This window comes from Hippocampus guttulatus, chromosome 21, assembly GCF_054856545.1.
Source record: "Hippocampus guttulatus isolate MCC_2025c chromosome 21, RoL_Hgut_1.0, whole genome shotgun sequence".
Classification (NCBI taxonomy): domain Eukaryota; kingdom Metazoa; phylum Chordata; class Actinopteri; order Syngnathiformes; family Syngnathidae; genus Hippocampus; species Hippocampus guttulatus.
In genome coordinates this window covers 6,424,627-6,444,119 of record NC_141281.1, presented here as the reverse complement: position 1 = coordinate 6,444,119, position 19,493 = coordinate 6,424,627, and the positions used below count along the sequence as shown (strand labels likewise).

General features: G+C 50.1%; 2 protein-coding genes across 2 annotated transcripts in view; one reads left to right on the top strand and one right to left on the bottom strand.

The window, feature by feature from the left end:
• The window catches only part of sspo (SCO-spondin), a 46,680-nt gene extending 39,078 nt beyond the window's left edge, over positions 1–7,602 (bottom strand). Inside the window, exons 1-11 of the mRNA XM_086102563.1 lie at positions 7,535–7,602; positions 6,704–6,913; positions 4,087–4,169; positions 3,778–3,948; positions 3,452–3,675; positions 3,199–3,301; positions 2,803–2,961; positions 1,354–1,481; positions 992–1,133; positions 678–850; positions 224–442 (exon numbers count right to left, since the gene is read on the bottom strand). Coding sequence (XP_085958689.1) covers positions 224–442; positions 678–850; positions 992–1,133; positions 1,354–1,481; positions 2,803–2,961; positions 3,199–3,301; positions 3,452–3,675; positions 3,778–3,948; positions 4,087–4,169; positions 6,704–6,913; positions 7,535–7,602 — 1,680 coding nt within the window. The remainder of the gene's footprint in view (positions 1–223; positions 443–677; positions 851–991; positions 1,134–1,353; positions 1,482–2,802; positions 2,962–3,198; positions 3,302–3,451; positions 3,676–3,777; positions 3,949–4,086; positions 4,170–6,703; positions 6,914–7,534) is intronic.
• Positions 5,109–13,541, top strand: aoc1 (amine oxidase copper containing 1). The gene is made up of 5 exons (XM_086101919.1): positions 5,109–5,188; positions 9,338–10,873; positions 11,308–11,596; positions 11,735–11,867; positions 12,068–13,541. Exons 2-5 carry the CDS (start codon positions 9,340–9,342, stop codon positions 12,335–12,337), a joined length of 2,226 nt encoding a protein of 741 aa, XP_085958045.1. The 5' UTR covers positions 5,109–5,188; positions 9,338–9,339; the 3' UTR covers positions 12,338–13,541.
• Positions 13,542–19,493: the final 5,952 nt, after the last annotated feature.

The following is a 19,493-nucleotide window of genomic DNA, read 5'->3' as shown; positions in this document are numbered from 1 at the left end:
TTCATGTACGTTATCATTATAATATAGACATTTGTTCTTGACCAGTTAGCAGAACAGCTACCTGGGAGCTTCATTTCATTGTAAAGAATTTATTCAGCAATGTTTTTGAAAACCGTTTTCACGGTATAGATGAAATTTAAAAATTATATCAATAGATGGTCAGGGTAAGGAAAAAAAAAGGGCATTCCTTTCTGGACTGACACACTTAATGTCGCAAACTAACCTGAAATACTTTGCTGTGAATGATGGCGCAGACAACGTCGGCATAGTGTCTCTTCTGAGTGTAAGTCGTGCAGGGGTCTGGAGACACTCCTCCGGGTAGAGTGCAATGTTCTGTGGTGAATTTGCCAGCAAAAGACAACACGCTGCTCTCCACATCTCCTTCTGGGGTCATAAAATCATCATGCTGGTTCCAGGTCAGTGTTCCACAAAGGCCGCGCACCTACGAGATAAAATATACCCGAAATTAATCTAGAGTCTTTTAGGCTAGCGATTTACTCAAAGAAGCGCTGTCAGCTAAAGCTGACCCGACTTGCTTCTTATACCTCAGTGACTATTAAGTCATTTTTCTGTGTTGAAGTACAAAGGGGCTTCCAAAACTAACGGCAAGTGTATTTGTATATCCGACAATGTTGGTTTCATTCCACTAAGCACAGTGAAACTGACGTGACGGCCACCTTGTTTGTAAAATGAGGCTGCAAAGTAATGATGATGAGGGGTCCATCGAGGTGCCACAGAAGCTGAGCTCCAAAGGTCTGGATAAGGAGAAAGGCAGACGATGCCCTCCGCACTACCAGGTCGCCGGTCACCACAGGCAACAGTTCCCTCTGGCCGTTCAACGTCACCACACCTAGAATAATGCGGAGCATTCAGATTTCAAGCGAAGCAAATTATGATACAAAAGAGTCAATGTGGGTTTTTTTTTTTGTTTTAGTTTTTTTTTTAAGGATTTTACAGAATCGAGGCAGGTTATCTTCTGCCGCAAACTCACCGGTGTCAGTGATGATGACTGTGGTGCGAAGTGCTGTGACTGTCATCTCGATTAGACAACCGAGGCCTGTTGCACCGCTTCCTCCTCCTGCTGTGCACTCTCCAGAGCGTACGGTCACCACAAGCTTTCGATCGACGTAGTCCTGAAAACACATTAGAGTACTGATACAATGCAACTGCATTTGCAGTGTCTTGTTTACAACGACTTGGAATTGTTTTATTGGTGAATTAAAATCTCCGATAGGGTCGGTCAGAACTAATAATTATTACAATGAATTCTTCTGATGCCGCTTTTGTACCCAATCTCATCAGTTTGTGCAAGTGCACCTTATTTGTCAAGGAAATGTAATGTAGTTCTCCTACCTCCACGGTAGTAAAAGGACAGTCCCCTCCTTTTAACGAGTATCGCTTTTTGTCAAAGGTGGTGACATGGAGCGCTCCCATCAGACTGCACTGAGCAGCACATTTCTCCCCAGTACACTGCCACTGACCTTCTTGACAAACGCTATATTCGGAATACGGAAAACGTCAACCAAAAAAAAAAAAAAGGTCAATCAAGTGACAGGAACACAGAAGCACGCAGCCACCTCACCAGGTGTTGCATCTCTGCTGTATATTGTCTCCCGGCTGGTATGTACGCCGGCGATGGAAGCAAGGGCAATCATCTCTTTTTAGACACTGTCCCTGGTGAAGATAGAGTCCTGGAAGACACTCGCACCCCCCAACGCACTCCTCCCGGCACTGACCCCCTGATGACGCTGATCCTGGGGGCTGGGGGGATGCACAGCTAGGGGGACACGAGGACACGCAGTCTGAAAAGACTTGCCTTCTGGGACAGATGCGAGCTGCGGAGATGCATATGGTAGGGAGACAATGACATTTTTTTTTAGGGAGTGTGAACAAGAACAAGATCTACATTTGAAGCTCTTATTACATATCAGGCCATGACTTTGACACCTCTGTGCTAAATCGGTTGAGTTTAATGAACTGTAGTAGTAGAAGTAGCCTAATCGTTATGTGGACATCATTACCACATAGGTTGCCTGCCCTCCAGATGATGATGACATGTTGCTGGGCACACTCTCGAGCATAGCTCGCCAGTGTGTCACATACTGCTGCTTCCCTCTCCTTGGGTGGCAAGCTACAGAAAAGATACAGGCATGTATCGAGGTACGCTGCTGGGTCCAGCTGAAAAACACGAGGGAAGCTCTGACACTGCACTGCAAACATTTGGAGTGACATGATGCTGTGGGCTTCCAACGACAGAGTGAAAAGACGAAAACTGAAATTTCTCCTCATGCATGATGCACAAGTAACATAACAGGTTATGTGGTTAGCCAAAGTTGATGTTTATCTGTATGGCAGCATTTGCATATTGCTATGTGGCTATCACTGGTGCGATTTAATGGGGGAACACTCACGCGAGGGTGACACTGCCTGAAGGGGATTTCTAGTAGTCGATGACACTTGGACTCTGCTTGCCGGCGTAAGGCAGCATCTCCCGTTACATCACAACTGTGTCCAAGCTCTGCGGCATCACCGCAACCCTAAAAAGATGGTGGGGAGCAATTCAAGTCAACGACAAGGAGAGCAAGACTGCTACAACACCACTTCAATGTCTTTGGTGCAGTACTTCATTCTGCTGGTCAGGAACTTTCCATGAGTTGCCAAAGCTTGCAGCGTACTGGGACACAATTCCTCCCATTGTGGTGAAATCATCTACGACAAAGAATGTCAATAAATTACACCACCAGTGAAAAATTCTAAATCGTCAATTTTTGGGAGAGTCTTGTCAAAGTTTAATTGACGCACCATTTGGGTTGTTGTTGTAGATTCCACAAAGCCCCCTAGTGGCTGCCAGATGCTCAGACGTTACTGTCACATAGACACTGTTGACCAGGTCAAACTTCACCCTCACCCCGAGAACACTCTCCACAAACACATAATCTCCAAGCCAGTGGATACTCACTCCTGCAAATGGTGAGACATAAATCACTAAAGTAAGTTTTAAATGGGGTTGCATTTTGAGATTTTCTTTGACAAAAAAAAAAAAATACCCATGGAATGCTGATGTCACTTTTATCCATATTATTGTATGTTTTGCTTCAAGTAATAAATAAACACTCAACAAGACTGTTAGAATGCATGTTGAAGATCCTGGAAATAAATGTGTTCTTGTTGACGATGTGCGGATGAGTGACAGCCTACCATTTTGAAACAGGGGTTCGCCATTTGGAACGTGAAGGTTGTTGAGGGTTAAATTCCTGTGGTGAATTGTAACCAAGTTAAGGCCCATCATCATCTTCAGAGCCTGAAAAGAAAGGCCCATTGACACATTTGCACTGAATGTATAAAAAACACCTCAAGTTCCAGATTGAATTCCATTGTCAAGTAAGCTTGTTAAATATCCAAAAATATTCCACAATCATATTATCCATGTCATAATGGAAGCATGTCATACCTTACTGCAGTCTCCTTCACTGGCACAGACCGTGCTGATGTAGACTGCCCAGGTCCCATCAATGGATGAGGCTAGCAGGTAAGTGCAGCTACCCTGGAAGTGGAAGTGCTTCTTGTCAAAAGTGCGATAGTGGGATCCACCCCAGGACATGCAGGTGGCTGAGCCTTGAGGCGTCCTCACGCTACTGAGAAGACCCCCACGTACTAGCGGGGAGAACTGCGAGTCTGGAGGTGTATGAGACAATGTGAGCAAGTCATTGATTAAACAGAAAAGGGTGTTAAGATGCACTTTTGTGTAAATGTGCATGTGCCTTCCCATTTTGGTACCTGGCAGGAGAGTGTAAGTGCAGGATAAGCAGGTCTGGCCCGAGGCATTCCTCCAACTTAATCCCCATTGGCTGCCGCAGCACTGCTCCATCGTCATTAGGGAGGCGTTGTGGACTCCAGGGAACTCTGCACAACTCCAGGTGGAGTAACACTGCCCATGCGTTCCTACACCTAAGCGGGAGTAGAGGTATCAGGCATAATTTTGGAAAGTGCCCCCAAACCCAGAGTATTTTTATGTGTTAAGTGCACAAAATCAAATATTTATTCACTGCATTTTACTGTATCACTTTTTTTCTCTCTCTCTCTTACCATCTGAGCACTGCTGTCCACTCCAACCTTCACAGCATGCTCTCACTGTCTTGTTCAACATTTGGCTTTCCATGACTGGCAGTCTGAGGTGGGCAGAAAAGTTCGTTGACATCTTCATCATTGTCAGATGCAATACTGGTTGTTGTCAATTCTGTGACAATTGTATAATTGTTGAGGAATTTAACCTTACCATGAGTACTATTGATACCAGTCCCTTTCACGAACATCTGTTTAAACTCTTAAAACAAAGGATGTAGTGTTAACTTTATATCTTCTTCCTTCTTGAGTGATTAACACACCCCAAGTGTCTTCTTTCGCGTGCCACATCTCGGGAAAGTCTCTGAAGGCTGTCAAGTTTCCCTGAAAAAGGAACTCTTATCTCGAGATTTTTGCACAGCAGGAAAAGTCTGGACTCTGTCATCATGTCAAAATCGAACTGCATTGACCTTTGTTTGTGTCAGACTTTTACATAAGGGGTCGGACTGCCTGCCTCTCATTCACATATTATCAATATATAAACGTGAGACTGTATTTTTCCTTTGCGTCCTGACGAAATCTAAAACTCTCAGAAGCCCGAATCGATTCGTATAGTGTTGTGATAAACTGCAGAAAAGACGACGTGGTGTTGGGTCTTTTTTCCACCTTATAGAGAAATAAAAGAACCTGTGTCCAAGGAGGGCCAAGAGGAAATGGACAGCTCCCCTCCACTGCAATAATACATTTACTTTCACACATTTTGAAACCTTGGTGCTCCGGGCTGAGAAAAAAACATGAAGCGCCAAGCTTTCCTGCAAAATGTGTTGGGGTGGGGGGTTGGGGGGGGGGGGTCCTCGCTGGCTCCAATCCGACACCCAAATGACCAAAATAATGAGCCATTGCCTCATTTTTCGATTGCCAATTAAAAATACAATACACGGATTATTAATGCGCAACGCATTTCACGAAATGCTGAAACGCATCGCGCTGGGTGGAAACCAGACTGCCTACGTCACCATGACGTCGCCCCACCAAAATCATAAAAGCCTCAATACGCTCATCACTAAATAAACTATTCCCGAGCGGGATTACTCGACACACGCAGCGAGGTCGACGACACTGGCAAGTACGTCCTATCACGAGAAACAAGTGTTGACTTGACTGTACAACGAGATGTTTTCACGCGCGGGTGAATCGAGAATTTGCATGTAACTTTATCACAATGGGGTGAAAGGGAAAACGAGTTTGCCACTGCCTATTCAAAAACAAATAGCGGCATGTTGTGCATGATGCTTCACATCTTTTTCCGCAGCTCCGAACCTCGTCATTAGACACATATTCCAGCGCAAGGGTTCCTAATTGCAAGGGTCTGACAAACGACGTTTCTGGTTCACGTACGGCGCGCATGGAACCAGTTTGCATATCGTCGTAAGAATATGTCCAGCGGCATATGATGGCACGCAGTAATTACCGTGTTTTCTTTTCATTCATGTTTTTTATTAAATTTTCTACTGTAAAAAATAATCGAAATAAGTAACGGGACCACGTACATCCATTTTGTATTGCTTATTCTCATTGGATCCTCGCCCATCTGACTTTGGGCAATTTTAGAGTCTTCAGTGAACCTCAAGTAACCCGCATGTTTTTGGAATGTGGAAGGAATTTCATTCAGAGTAAACCCACGCAAGCACAGGGAGACCATGCGAACATCCACACATGAATTTGAACCCCCAACTAATAAACTGTGCGCAGTCGGTCTAATTAGTGGATGTTCAATTGAGGTGTTGGAAAGTGAGTCCGGATGAATACTCAGACGTCAACATAAAACTTGTTGTTATTGAATGAAAACATGAGATACAAACTCAAAAGCTCAGCATTACGCATTTAATGCACCAACGTTTGCGTGTGGGTGTTCAATGGGTGCGGGAAAAAATGCTGAATGTCTTAGCGACTGATAAGTCACTCTTAGCTCACTATCATATGGACCTTGGGATCTATAGATCAAGAAGTTAATCATCTTTGGAGGACTGGTGATGCAGTTCAGTTAATGTTCGGCTTCGTTGTCAGGTGAGGGTGGGGGGGGGGGGATTGTTTCACAATAAAAGGCACACATTAACCCACTTGAATGGTGACCCACTCAAAAAGTTGTGCTCTTATAGAGTACCGGTAATTAAAACTCACACACAAAAGTTTAAAAGAAAATAATATACAACATAAACGGTGTGTATGTAAGTGTAACTATTTATCTGTCTTCATATACGCCCTGTGAGTCGCTGGCAACAAATCGCTGGAGTAGTCAGCCTTTCCCCTGCAGCAAGTGAAGCCGTATAATGAATGACGGCTTTTATGGTGGTGACTATTTGACCCAGAAAAAGACTATTTCCATTATTTCCTATCATAAAAAAAGTGGACGGCATCTCTGAACCGATAGCATTCCACTGCAGAGGTTTTGCACACGACCAACATTACTCGCGAAGTGTAGTACATGTAGCACGTTTTGCCTCACTATTAAACTGTAGTTGTCTGACTAGTATGCCAGAGTTGTTCAACTAGTGAGGACGGGCTTATTCCATCGAATAAATGCTCAACCAGCTTTCCGTCACCCTCCCTTTTAATGCTCTAAAAGCAGTGAATGACTTACTTGTACAACGAGCAGAGTGCCTTGAGACCGTGCTGTTGATAGTAGAGCGCTATGCCATCATCGCCGCCATACTTCGACCTCATGGACTCCACATCCAGTCTCCAGCCTTGGGTGTTATACTGGTACACTTCAGAGCAGCTCACCTCCAGCTGCAGGCGCGGGGTCAGGACCAGATCCACTTTTTGCTGTATTGTGTGTTCGCACCAGTGTCTGAAGGAAATATCGATGTCAGTTAATTATTGTTGCGACTTTAAACCGCCCGTCCATACACCCACTATAAAGCCTGTATTCAAAAAAATATCTAGTGCAGTGATGCTCAAAATGTGGTACCCAATTTGTGCTGTAGGGGCTTCCACTAGTTGAATCTTTGCCTAAATACAGTTCAGTTGTATTGAACTTTTAGGGGTAATGCATTTACATGTACTCTTCATTTTAATATATTATGTATAATATTTATTTGCTTTGTATTCAAATTTTTACATTGAGATTGAAGCCTGAAGCGCATTATTAATGTTCAAAATCGGTGTAATGTTCAATATTTTGGGAGAATTAAGTCTCATTTTCCATGAACACTTGGGCCTATTACATTACTGTATTTTAACATTGGTCGTGATGGAGGAGAGCATTTTTTTTCCCCAATGCATGTCTGATTTCCCACTACATCCAACAAAAACACTGTTACAGGACAAAATATAAAGTTAATATTGTAGGATTTGTAAAATTGTTTTAGTAGATTTAATATGTGCTGCTTTGTATACATTTTTCATTGTTAAATAATGCATGCAATGTGTTCCCATTCAAATATGCATTTGCTGTATCTTATATGCTTACCCTTTTCCCATAACTGTCTGCAGTCCAACCAGGGTCAGTAGCAGTGCCTCCACAGTCCAGCAACACATGCTTCAATTACTCTGGGGGTGGGGGAATAAACACAATAAATACCGTTTCAGAAAAAACATAAAAAACAAAAACAAATTCCAACTCAAACACAAGAAAAAATACATTTGACATTTGAAACTTATGAAAGCTAATGTAATTGCTGTGGGACACCGGAGCAACTTAAATAGATTAAAGATTTGACTCTAAAATTCTCATAATGTTAAAAAAAAAGTTCTTACCTTGAAAGTGCTTCTGAAATGTTTTTTCCCCCCCCACAGAATGTACTTAGTATTTTAGATCTCAATTATTTTTTTCCTTCAATTATTATTGTTATTCAGTCTGCACTGAAATTATATTTTACCTATTGAAAGGGCTGAAGCATGGTTTTTAAATGCGGGGGTCGACTCGAAGGACGTACAGTAGCATCTGAACCTTCGGTCATTGGGTAAGAGAGGAAGGTCACAGCTGGAAGCGCTGGAATTGGACGTCGGCTCTTTGACGGACACATTCCGTCACCTCACAGCGTCAAACGTTATAGAACGTGGGAGGTGACGGTCAGGGGTAGCGGAGCCCTGGTCACAGAATAAAGACATGTTTGTCCAAGCCTAATCCTGTAAAGAGGGGCATTTCGGGAAGGGTGATGGAGCGGTTTATTGAATGAAGCTTGTGCACAGCCTTGGGGAACGAGAGAGTCACCAATCTATTCTCTCTGACCTCCCGGCCTGACAATGAGGGCTCAAACACAGCTGTCACCACCCTACACCTTACTTTAGCCGAGTAGAACAAACATAGCAGACATTATTTCCAAAAATGTGATCTGTCATTGCCTTTTGAAAGGAATAAGTCATGTTGCAATATTCTGCTCTTTATTTGCAATAGTACTTTGGCAGAAAGACGTTAAACAGACGGTTGCAACTAATAATGCAGGCAACCATTCCTGTTTTGGGACTTACTTGATTTGCCTAAAAACTCAATGAGCCATGTCTACTGTAAAAATAATGCTTTGTCTGCATCTGGTGGCATCTTAGTGCTTTGAAACTATGTTGAACTGAGGGAAATAGTTTCAAAAATCCAATCATAGCGTGGCATAATAGAAAAAGGTGCTTTGCTGCATCCGTAGGCAATTAGAAACCTTTGTGTGTGGGCATCAATTGCTTGCCAATGAATGGATGGATGGCATCAGGGCTCTGTCCTTATCCCCTTTAATCTTACCCTACTGTAATCGTAATGATTTTTTTTCCACAGCTTTATCAGTTATGAAGGCAGTTCCTGTTTTTCTTTCAATGATACATTATTTATATTGCAGACTGTTTTTTTAATGTGATATTAGTGTCCTTGAGTAAATGTGTTTGTGTTGACTTTCCTGACTCACTGATAGCTTGTTTTGCCACGCTAAGGCCGGCAAGTTTGGTAAATGTTTTTTTCTGTCAAATGTTTGAAGTAAGACTGGAACTGCAGCGAGCACTAAATCTTAATTACACCAGTAAATATTTTGACCAAACAATACAGCCAATTAAATTTGAATCAGCTGAAAACTTGACATTTTGACAGAGACATATTGTAACTATGTACTTTATCTTGAATAAACCCAAAACCCAACAATACATCAGCAACATAAAAAGAGAGTGACCAATTCAGTTCTATAAATTTGAAAGGTCAATTGGAATGGAACTTGTTATTGTTGTTGATATTATTCTTTTGATGCTTTCTTTCTTTGTCTTCCCTAATTGTTTGTTTTTTTCTGTTGACTTTTAGCAATGAGGCTGCTCAGTCTGCTGTGTTTGTTCTGCTTGGCTGCTTGTGAGGCTTCCAGAGTACGAGACTGGGCTCATCACGGTGCGCCCATGTTTGCCGACCTGACACCTCGCGAGATGAAGGCCGTCCGGGCGTACCTCCATGGAATTGCAGAATTTGGACTCACCAATGCAGATAACATGGCTCTCAAAAAGAACAGCATCCTGATGATGGAGCTCCAAGTTCCAAAAAAGCTTGAAGCCTTGAGGGCCTTGGACCGCGGTCAGGCCAGACCTCCGCGCCAAGCCCGTGTGGTTATCCAATTTAATAACCAAACCAAGCCCAATATCACTGAGTTTATTGTCGGACCGCTACCATCTCCAAAGTCTCACGAGGTCAAGAAGTTCAAGGGCGATAGGCCTATCCCATTCGAGTCAAGGCCAATGACAGGAATGGAGTATGGCCATCTCAAACACAGCATTGGCAAATTCACAACAAAAGCTCACAAGCTTCTGTTCGAGAGCACAGGAGGATTTACATTCACCAACTGCTCCGATCGCTGTTTGGAATTTATCGACATTGCCCCTCGAGGACTGGCTTCAGGTGAGAGGAGGTCCTGGATAATGTTGGTCAAGTTTGTGGAAGGATATTATATTAATCCCATTGGGTTTGAAATACTTATCAACCATAAAGACTTGGATCCAGATAAGTGGACTGTTGAGAAAGTGTGGTATAACAGTATGTACTTTGATAGTGTGGAGGACTTGGTTGAAAAGTATGAATCGGGAGCTGTGGAGAAGATCCGTCTACCCCATCATGATGACACTGATCTCTACTCCACCTACATCCCTCGGGGTCAAAGCAACACTCCCACGAATGTCCACGGCCCAAAACTTGTCGAGCCTCAAGGGCGTCGCTATCACATTGATGGCAACTTTGTTGAATATGCCGGATGGTCGTTCGCCTACAGGGTGCGTTCATCAGCCGGACTTCAGGTCTTTGACGTCCGTTTTAATGGAGAACGGATTGCCTATGAGATCAGCCTCCAAGAAGCGATTGCTTTCTATGCTGGTGACACTCCTGCTGGCATGCAAACGAAATATATTGACACAAGTTGGGGCATGGGTGCCTTATCATTTGAGCTAGCCCCTGGAATAGACTGTCCAGAAATTGCCACCTTTGTCGACCTTTACCACTACTTTGACACTGACAAACCAGTGCGCTTTAGAAATGCGCTCTGTATATTTGAGATGACCACAGCTTTGCCTTTGAGAAGACATTTCAATGCATTTGGGGGAAGGTATACCTTCTACGGAGGACTAGACAACACTGTGTTGGTGTTACGGACCACTTCAACTGTTTACAACTATGATTACATTTGGGATTTCATCTTCTACCAAAATGGGGTGATGGAGGTCAAGGTCAGCGCCACTGGCTACATCCATGCTACTTTCTTCACACCAAATGGACTTAAGTATGGCCGCAAGGTGTACAGCCATGTGCTGGGAAACCTGCACACGCATCTCATCAATTACAAAGTTGACCTGGACATTGCCGGTAAGAAGGATATATTCGCACACCATGAACTGGTTGCCAAGCAATTGCAGGCCACACATAGACAAACAAACCATTTGCGCTCACACTCACACTTGGGGACACTTTATAGAGTGTTCCATTAACCTGCCATGTATGTTTTTGGAATGTGGGAGGAAACCAGAGTACCCAAAGAAAACCCACACAGGCAACATGCAAACTCCACGCAGGAACACTACACCTCTGCACTGTCATTCTAATGATCAGTCCCATTCTGAGTCAGAATGACTGTACAGGTCATATAGATTACATTTATGACGCAGCCCAAGGCAGTTAAAGTGGAAACAAACCAATTCAATTTGAAATCTAATCGCTGATGATTGCAAAAGATGCTTTTGTGTGCACAGTAAAGCCAGATGCTTCATAGTGTGTTTCTACTATTACTTGTTCCTACACAGGTCGGGAGAACAGCTTTCAGAGTATGAATTTGAAATACGTCAACTTCACAAATCCCTGGAGCCCCAAGAATTTCATCGTCCAATCAAAACTCAACTGGACGGAACATAAGACGGAGCGTTCTGCCGCCTTCCGCTATGGCAAAAAGTTCCCTCGTTTTGTCCATTTTTACAACACGAATGAGAAAAATAAGTGGGGACATCCAAAGGGCTACCGTATTCAGTTCAACTCGCATGGTGACAGTGTGCTTCCAAGAGGCTGGAAAGAAGAAAACGGCATCAGTTGGTCAAGGTAATTCCATTTGCGAAAAAGTAGATTTATTTTTTGGGGTTCTATAGAGCTGGCCGGGTATTATTTTTTGTGTGTTGGACCGAGAATTTGTTTTCTCTTTGGCTGCCAGATGATACGATAAATGTTTGTTTTCGTCAGATATCCTCTGGCCGTTACCCGTCATAAAGATAGTGAGGCCACCAGCAGCAGTATTTATAATCAGAATGACCCCTGGAAACCTGTCGTGGCATTTGAGGACTCCATCCGCAACAATGAAAATATTGTCAACCAGGTAACCAGTAATATTTTCCACAATTTTTCAATTTGTTGGGACTGTCTGGAACACTTCGTGATGAGTCATATCAGGTTGTGCAAAGTCAAGGCATATGCTGGCATTTTCTTTCCTCCTGTTTACACGTTCAAGCACTTCAATGAACATGTTATGTAGGCTGATGACAAATGTGAGTGGAATGTTGTCTTTCTTGTGAGTAGGATCTGGTTGCTTGGGTGACGGTGGGCTTCCTGCATGTGCCTCATTCAGAAGATATCCCCAACACGGCAACACCTGGCAACGCGGTGGGCTTCTTCCTCCGACCTTTTAATTTCTTTGATGAGGACCCTTCGGTCACATCGAGAAGCACGGTCATCGTCCGACCGGGCCCGGAAGGGAAGCCCAAAGTTCAACGGTGGACGCCAGCGGTCGTAGGTCATTGTGTGACAGACAAACCATTCTTTTACAACGGCACTTATGTGGGTGTTTAGGAGATGTCGCTCCTCGGCTTTGTTTGACTCGCGTGAGACAGACAACCAACCAGCAGTGTGGAGTTTCCACTTCACTTCAAAACTGATAACGTGTTTTACTAAAACATGAATATGAAGAGGTTCACTATCGTGTTCATTAGTGCATTTAATTTATATGGCCAACTAAGCTTGCATTCAAGTCATTGAGTTGCATTCATTCATTGCCCCTCCGTTTCACTTTGCGCGACATGTCAAAAAGGGGGACAGGGGGACCGCTTCTGCCAATCCAGCGAGGCATTTCCATGGCTGAGGCTTAGCAGTGACCGGCATGCAGGATGCAGGATGCTCCGTATCCGCACAGCGAGTGGTAAACCTGCTGGCTCACAGCATGCTCTGCTTGCCCTCTTAGTGGGGATGTTTTGACCCGAAAGGCAACAAGGCTCCGACTGCAAACAATCTGATACTGGATCCTTTGCGCAAACAATCCAGGATACCACTTGCTACCATGGCAACCTAACTATCTAGGGACAAAATATGTCATGTAGCATAATATTTCCAGACAGATTTCTGGCATACTGATATCACAGGAAATGCACGGAATGGTCAAAGGAAATGCAGTTATGGAATTACATAGTACTTTTCTTTTGCATCAATGAGACGCTAAAATGTACAGAAAGTCAAACCTTGTGAATGGATCTGTATGGGTTTCAGTAAATAGCAGCAGTTTACTTGTGTGAGCCAAAGGAATTGTCAAAATCTGAAGGTGGTTTAATTTGTGTGTCAATGTTTAACAGTGTCCGTGTTAAAAGCTCAGAGTATGAGAGCTATCCACCTTTTGGGGAATGAACGATGGAAGGGAAGCGGACACAAACTAGAGTAATCGTTATTGCCATGGAGATGACGGCCATGACGTCACACAAGAAAAGTTAGTGGGAATATAACACACACTAAATGTATTTTAAAATGGCATGCAGCAACCCAAAAAAAAACAGAGCAGTGTTTTAATTTAGTGACGAAATAATGTTTGAAAATGATTTGTCTGCCCTCTTTGTTCGCTTAAAGTAGAAATGTGTTTTATTTTACTGAAGAAAATGTAGATGAAAACATTTGGGTGAATTTGGGTAAAATTGTTATTGTTTCCTGTTGGTTTTGTCTGTTAATTGGGTTCCATGCATTTGTTGTCGTCATTATAGCTGAAATCTGTGAAATAAAGTTTGAAAAAACAGTACAGTGAAAAACATACATCACTGAAACGTTACATCCAACATTATTTTTTACTCATCAAGGATGAGCTTTTCTCGAGCAAGACTTCGGAATCCTCCATGATGTGTAAGATGTAAGGCTACCAGGAACAAAACGAAAGGTCAATGTGAAGGAACATTTGACTTGGTTTGTTTGTCAGTACTAGCACATACACTCAACCTATACAGTATCCATATTTTGGGAAGCTTGGCTTAACCGGCCGGCGCCGAGGGCGAAGGGGAAGGCGGCGGCAGCGGGGAGAGGCGGGGCGAGTGTTACGGGGACGGGCGGGGTCGGTGTCCGAACCCCGCGCGGACCTACTCGCCCGCCCGCGGCCTGGCCCCGCGGGGCCGTCAGCGCCGGCGCGGGAGAAAACGAAGATAGGCAACGGCAGCAACGGCGGCAGGGTGGTGAGCGGGGGGTTCAATGTCTCGTCGGCGGTTGGGAGACATTGAAACCCCCGCTCACCTCCGCAGGCGGTGAGAGAGCTGGGTATCCGGTGTCTGGGGGTAAGGTTCCGAGGGCGGCCGGCTTGCGATGGCAACCGCGGCGGCAGTGGCGACGTCGAAGGCAGCCGCGGGGAGAGGCGGGGCGAGCGTTACGGGGATGGGCGGGGTCGGTGCCTGTAGCGAGGCTGGTTTCCAAACCCCGCGCGGATCTACGCGCCCGCCTGCGGCCCGACCCCGCGGGGCCGTCGGCGCCGGCGCTCCCCACCCCCGAGTCCGGAGCGGGATCACGAACGCCGAGGGCGAAAGGGGACGGCAGAGGCGGCGGCGTCGAAGGCGGCCGCGGGGAGAGGCGGGGCAGGCGTCACGGAGACGGGCGGGGATCCGGTGTTGGTCGTTGGCCGGTTTCCGACCCCCGCCCCGACCCACGCGCCCTCCCGTGGCCCGCCCCGCGAAGCCTTCGGCGGCGGCGGCGGCGCCGGCGCACCCCTGCCCCCGGAGTCTGGAGCGGGAGAAAACGAAAATAGGCGACGGCAACGCCGGCCGCGGTGGGACGGCGGCAGGTTCAATGTCTCGTCGGCGGGTGGGAGACATTGAACCGCCCGCTCACCTCCGCAGGCGGTGAGAGAGTTGGGTACCCGGTGGCTGGGGGCAAGGCTCCGAGGGCGGCCAGCTCGCGATGGCAACGGCGGCGACGGCGACGTCGAAGGCGGCTGCGGGGAGAGGCGGGGCGAGCGATACGGGGACGGGCGGGGTCGGTGCCTGTCGCGAGGCCGGTTTCCGATCCCCGCGCGGACCTACGCGCCCGCCCGCGGCCCGACCCCTCGGGGCCGTCAGGGGCGGCGCTCCCCAGCCCCGAGTCCGGAGCGGGATCCCGAACGCCGAGGGCGAAGGGGGACGGCGGAGGCGTCGAAGGTCGCCGCGAGGAGAGGCGGGGCAGGCGTCACGGAGACGGGCGGGGATCCGGTGTTGGTCGTTGGCCGGTTTCCGACCCCCGCCCCGACCCACGCGCCCTCCCGCGGCCCGCCCCGCGAAGCCTTCGGCGGCGGCGGCGGCGCCGGCGCACCCCTGCCCCCGGAGTCTGGAGCGGGAGAAAACGAAAATAGGCGACGGCAACGCCGGCCGCGGTGGGACGGCGGCAGGTTCAATGTCTCGTCGGCGGGTGGGAGACATTGAACCGCCCGCTCACCTCCGCAGGCGGTGAGAGAGTTGGGTACCCGGTGGCTGGGGGCAAGGCTCCGAGGGCGGCCAGCTCGCGATGGCAACGGCGGCGACGGCGACGTCGAAGGCGGCTGCGGGGAGAGGCGGGGCGAGCGATACGGGGACGGGCGGGGTCGGTGCCTGTCGCGAGGCCGGTTTCCGATCCCCGCGCGGACCTACGCGCCCGCCCGCGGCCCGACCCCTCGGGGCCGTCAGGGGCGGCGCTCCCCAGCCCCGAGTCCGGAGCGGGATCCCGAACGCCGAGGGCGAAGGGGGACGGCGGAGGCGTCGAAGGTCGCCGCGAGGAGAGGCGGGGCAGGCGTCACGGAGACGGGCGGGGATCCGGTGTTGGTCGTTGGCCGGTTTCCGACCCCCGCCCCGACCCACGCGCCCTCCCGCGGCCCGCCCCGCGAAGCCTTCGGCGGCGGCGGCGGCGCCGGCGCACCCCTGCCCCCGGAGTCTGGAGCGGGAGAAAACGAAAATAGGCGACGGCAACGCCGGCCGCGGTGGGACGGCGGCAGGTTCAATGTCTCGTCGGCGGGTGGGAGACATTGAACCGCCCGCTCACCTCCGCAGGCGGTGAGAGAGTTGGGTACCCGGTGGCTGGGGGCAAGGCTCCGAGGGCGGCCAGCTCGCGATGGCAACGGCGGCGACGGCGACGTCGAAGGCGGCTGCGGGGAGAGGCGGGGCGAGCGATACGGGGACGGGCGGGGTCGGTGCCTGTCGCGAGGCCGGTTTCCGATCCCCGCGCGGACCTACGCGCCCGCCCGCGGCCCGACCCCTCGGGGCCGTCAGGGGCGGCGCTCCCCAGCCCCGAGTCCGGAGCGGGATCCCGAACGCCGAGGGCGAAGGGGGACGGCGGAGGCGTCGAAGGTCGCCGCGAGGAGAGGCGGGGCAGGCGTCACGGAGACGGGCGGGGATCCGGTGTTGGTCGTTGGCCGGTTTCCGACCCCTGCCCCGACCCACGCGCCCTCCCGCGGCCCGCCCCGCGAAGCCTTCGGCGGCGGCGGCGGCGCCGGCGCACCCCTGCCCCCGGAGTCTGGAGCGGGAGAAAACGAAAATAGGCGACGGCAACGCCGGCCGCGGTGGGACGGCGGCAGGTTCAATGTCTCGTCGGCGGGTGGGAGACATTGAACCGCCCGCTCACCTCCGCAGGCGGTGAGAGAGTTGGGTACCCGGTGGCTGGGGGCAAGGCTCCGAGGGCGGCCAGCTCGCGATGGCAACGGCGGCGACGGCGACGTCGAAGGCGGCTGCGGGGAGAGGCGGGGCGAGCGATACGGGGACGGGCGGGGTCGGTGCCTGTCGCGAGGCCGGTTTCCGATCCCCGCGCGGACCTACGCGCCCGCCCGCGGCCCGACCCCTCGGGGCCGTCAGGGGCGGCGCTCCCCAGCCCCGAGTCCGGAGCGGGATCCCGAACGCCGAGGGCGAAGGGGGACGGCGGAGGCGTCGAAGGTCGCCGCGAGGAGAGGCGGGGCGAGCGTTACGGGGACGGGCGGGGTCGGTGCCTGTCGCGAGGCCGGTTTCCGAACCCCGCGTGGACCTACGTCGAAGGCGGCCGCGGGGAGAGGCGGGGTCCGGTGCCGGTCGTTGGCCGGTTTTTCCGCCGCCCGCGGCCCGACCCTGCGAGGCCGTCGGCAGCGGCGGCGCCCCCCCCCCCCCCGCCCCCCCGAGTCTGGAGCGAAGATAGGCGGCGGTGGCGGCGCCGGCCGCGGAGCGCTGGGACGGCGGCGAGGGTGGTGAACCCCCCGTTCAATATCTCGTCGGCGGGTGGGAGACACTGAAGCCCCCCCCTCCCCCCGCCTATCTTCGTTTCCCCCCGCTCCGGACTCTGGGGGCCGGGGTGCGCTGCCGCCGACGGCCTCGCGAGGTCGGGCGGCAGGGGCGGTGAGTGGGGGGTTCAATGTCTGAGCGGAGGGTTCAATGAGAGAGGTGGGTACCCGGTGGCTGGGGGTAAGGTTCCGAGGGCGGCCGGCTCGCGATGGCAACGGCGGGGAGATGTCACCGGACAAGAGTTGGGTGGACTAGGGAGACGGAACGTCGGCGCGCGGGTGGGGTAGAGGGGGGGGGGGGGGGGTCGGTGACGTCGAAGGCGGCCGCGGGGAGAGGCGGGGCGGGGGTTGCAGGGACGAGCGGGGTCCGGTGCCGGTCGTTGGCCGGTTTCCGCCCCCGGCCCCCCGAGTCCGCCCCGCCTCTCCCCGCGGCCGCCCTCGACGTCGCCGCTGCCGCCTCCGCCGCCCTCCTTCCTCCTCGGCGTTCGGGATCCCGCTGCGGATTCGGGGCCGGGGTGCGCCGGCGCCACCGGCCCAGCGGGGTCGTGCCGCGGGCGGGCACGTAGGTCCGCGCGGGGTTCGGAATCCGGTCTCGCGACCGGCACCGACCACCCCCGTCCCCGTAACGCCAGCCCTGCCTCTCCCCGCAGCCGCCTTCGACGTCGCCACCGCCTCCGCCGTCCCCTGCCTGTGTGATACTGTGCACACAGATTCGGAGTGAGCAACCGGCACCGACCACGCCCGTCCCCGTACTGCGTTTCGACGTTACGAGCGAAAAGGAAAGAGGCGACTACGTTGACACGCTCATGTTTAATCACACAAATTGCTATTCTAATTATGTAGGGTTCGTAAGTCACAGACACAGACTTCCAATTTACTGCACGGTTGCACGTGCACACCTGGGTAAAACGCATACAGTAGTAATAGTAGTGCTGGTTCGCGTAATTAAACTACTAAATAAACTACATTGTGAACATGAACGAATACCGTCCCTGCAATGCTTGACAAATTTGATCTCTCCACTGTCCTTACAAGACAGTGCAACTCTGTCGTTCGGCCAGTGGAGGGTAGTCATTCCGTTTATATTTAACAGTAAACCAATTCCACCGGACTCGATTTAGATGAGGTTTTTAAAATCAATCATCCATCCATCCATCCATTTTCCGAACCGCTTGATCCTCACTAGGGTCGCGGGGGGTGCTGGAGCCTATCCCAGCCGTCTCCGGGCAGTAGGCGGGGGACACCCTGAATCAGTTGCCAGCCAATCGCAGGGCACACAGAGAGGAACAACCATCCACGCCCACACTCACACCTAGGGACAATTTAGAGCATCCAATCAGCCTGCCATGCATGTTTTTGGAATGTGGGAGGAAACCGGAGCACCCGGAGAAAACCCACGCAGGCCCGGGGAGAACATGCAAACTCCACACAGGGAGGCCGGAGCTGGAATCGAACCCGGTACCTCTGCACTGTGAAGCCGACGTGCTAACCACTGGACTACCGGGCCGCCACAAACAAAACGAAGCTCATAAATATTGTCTAGTATAGTTTGCAATCAGCCAAGAGAATGGCAGGAGAAAATAGTTATGCGGAGCATGTACATTGTCATCTGCATCTATTTGATATTAGTTGTCCACTGTCTTAAACAACATCCAGATCCCAGGTGTGCTCATATACTTTCGAACATACACACCTCAGTCCCCAAGGAATAGTTCCTGCCAAGGGGCCCAAGGGATCTTGTTCCAGCATGACATCTGCAGACAAACAAAAACAAGTTGACTGTTTGTGTCTCCTACCGCTTCCATTAACTCTGCTCTTATACCCTCTGGAGAATGCTTTGTGCTCCATATGCTCTGATTCACGAAAATAGTGTAGGTTTTACGAAGATGCTTCTGCACCACCAGACCACTCCATGAAGAGATATTTTTAGAGTCGGGTCAATAAGGTAAAATGTGTCTCACGAAAACACTTACACAGCATTACCTCAGGCGCCAGGTTGTCCTCGGCCTGCCCTTGGGGGACAACAGTCCCTGTGGCAACCGAGCAATTGCATAGAACAAAGGGAAGCCGAATGTCAAATTGATTATCACAATAACAGAATAATTTGACAACCCCTCTTCTGTTCTCTGACGCTCTTAAAAACAAATAAATAAAAGCAGCAAATTTGATATTTTGTGGCACTGTTTGCATCAGTGTGCCTGTATGCAGTCTGTAGATCTGTTTATTATTGTTTTGGTAATGTCCCTACTCCACAGCCATTCTAACCTGCTGTCATACCACCCGTCCACCAGGTGTCGCGGGAGCGCTATGGTGGATTTGCTACACGAATAAACCTGTAACACGTTCTTGGTGCTGCTGGAGTAAAACTACTTTCAAGTACATAAACGGACTAGTTTCTTCATATCAAAACTACACAGTCCAGACAATGTCTGGACTTACTCCTGAAGAGGTGGCAGATGGCCTCCTTGGGGACCTCTCCCCAGACGTGGATCAGTCAGTCAAGTCAGTCAGGCGGCTGCT

Excerpts from the sequence above, each read along its gene's own strand:
- aoc1 (XM_086101919.1), top strand. The coding sequence starts at position 9,340 with ATGAGGCTGCTCAGTCTGCTGTGTTTGTTCTGCTTGGCTGCTTGTGAG. Across the intron at positions 10,874-11,307 it reads AGTTGACCTGGACATTGCCG|GTCGGGAGAACAGCTTTCAG; the intron begins GTAAGAAGGATA and ends GTTCCTACACAG. Across the intron at positions 11,597-11,734 it reads AACGGCATCAGTTGGTCAAG|ATATCCTCTGGCCGTTACCC; the intron begins GTAATTCCATTT and ends TGTTTTCGTCAG.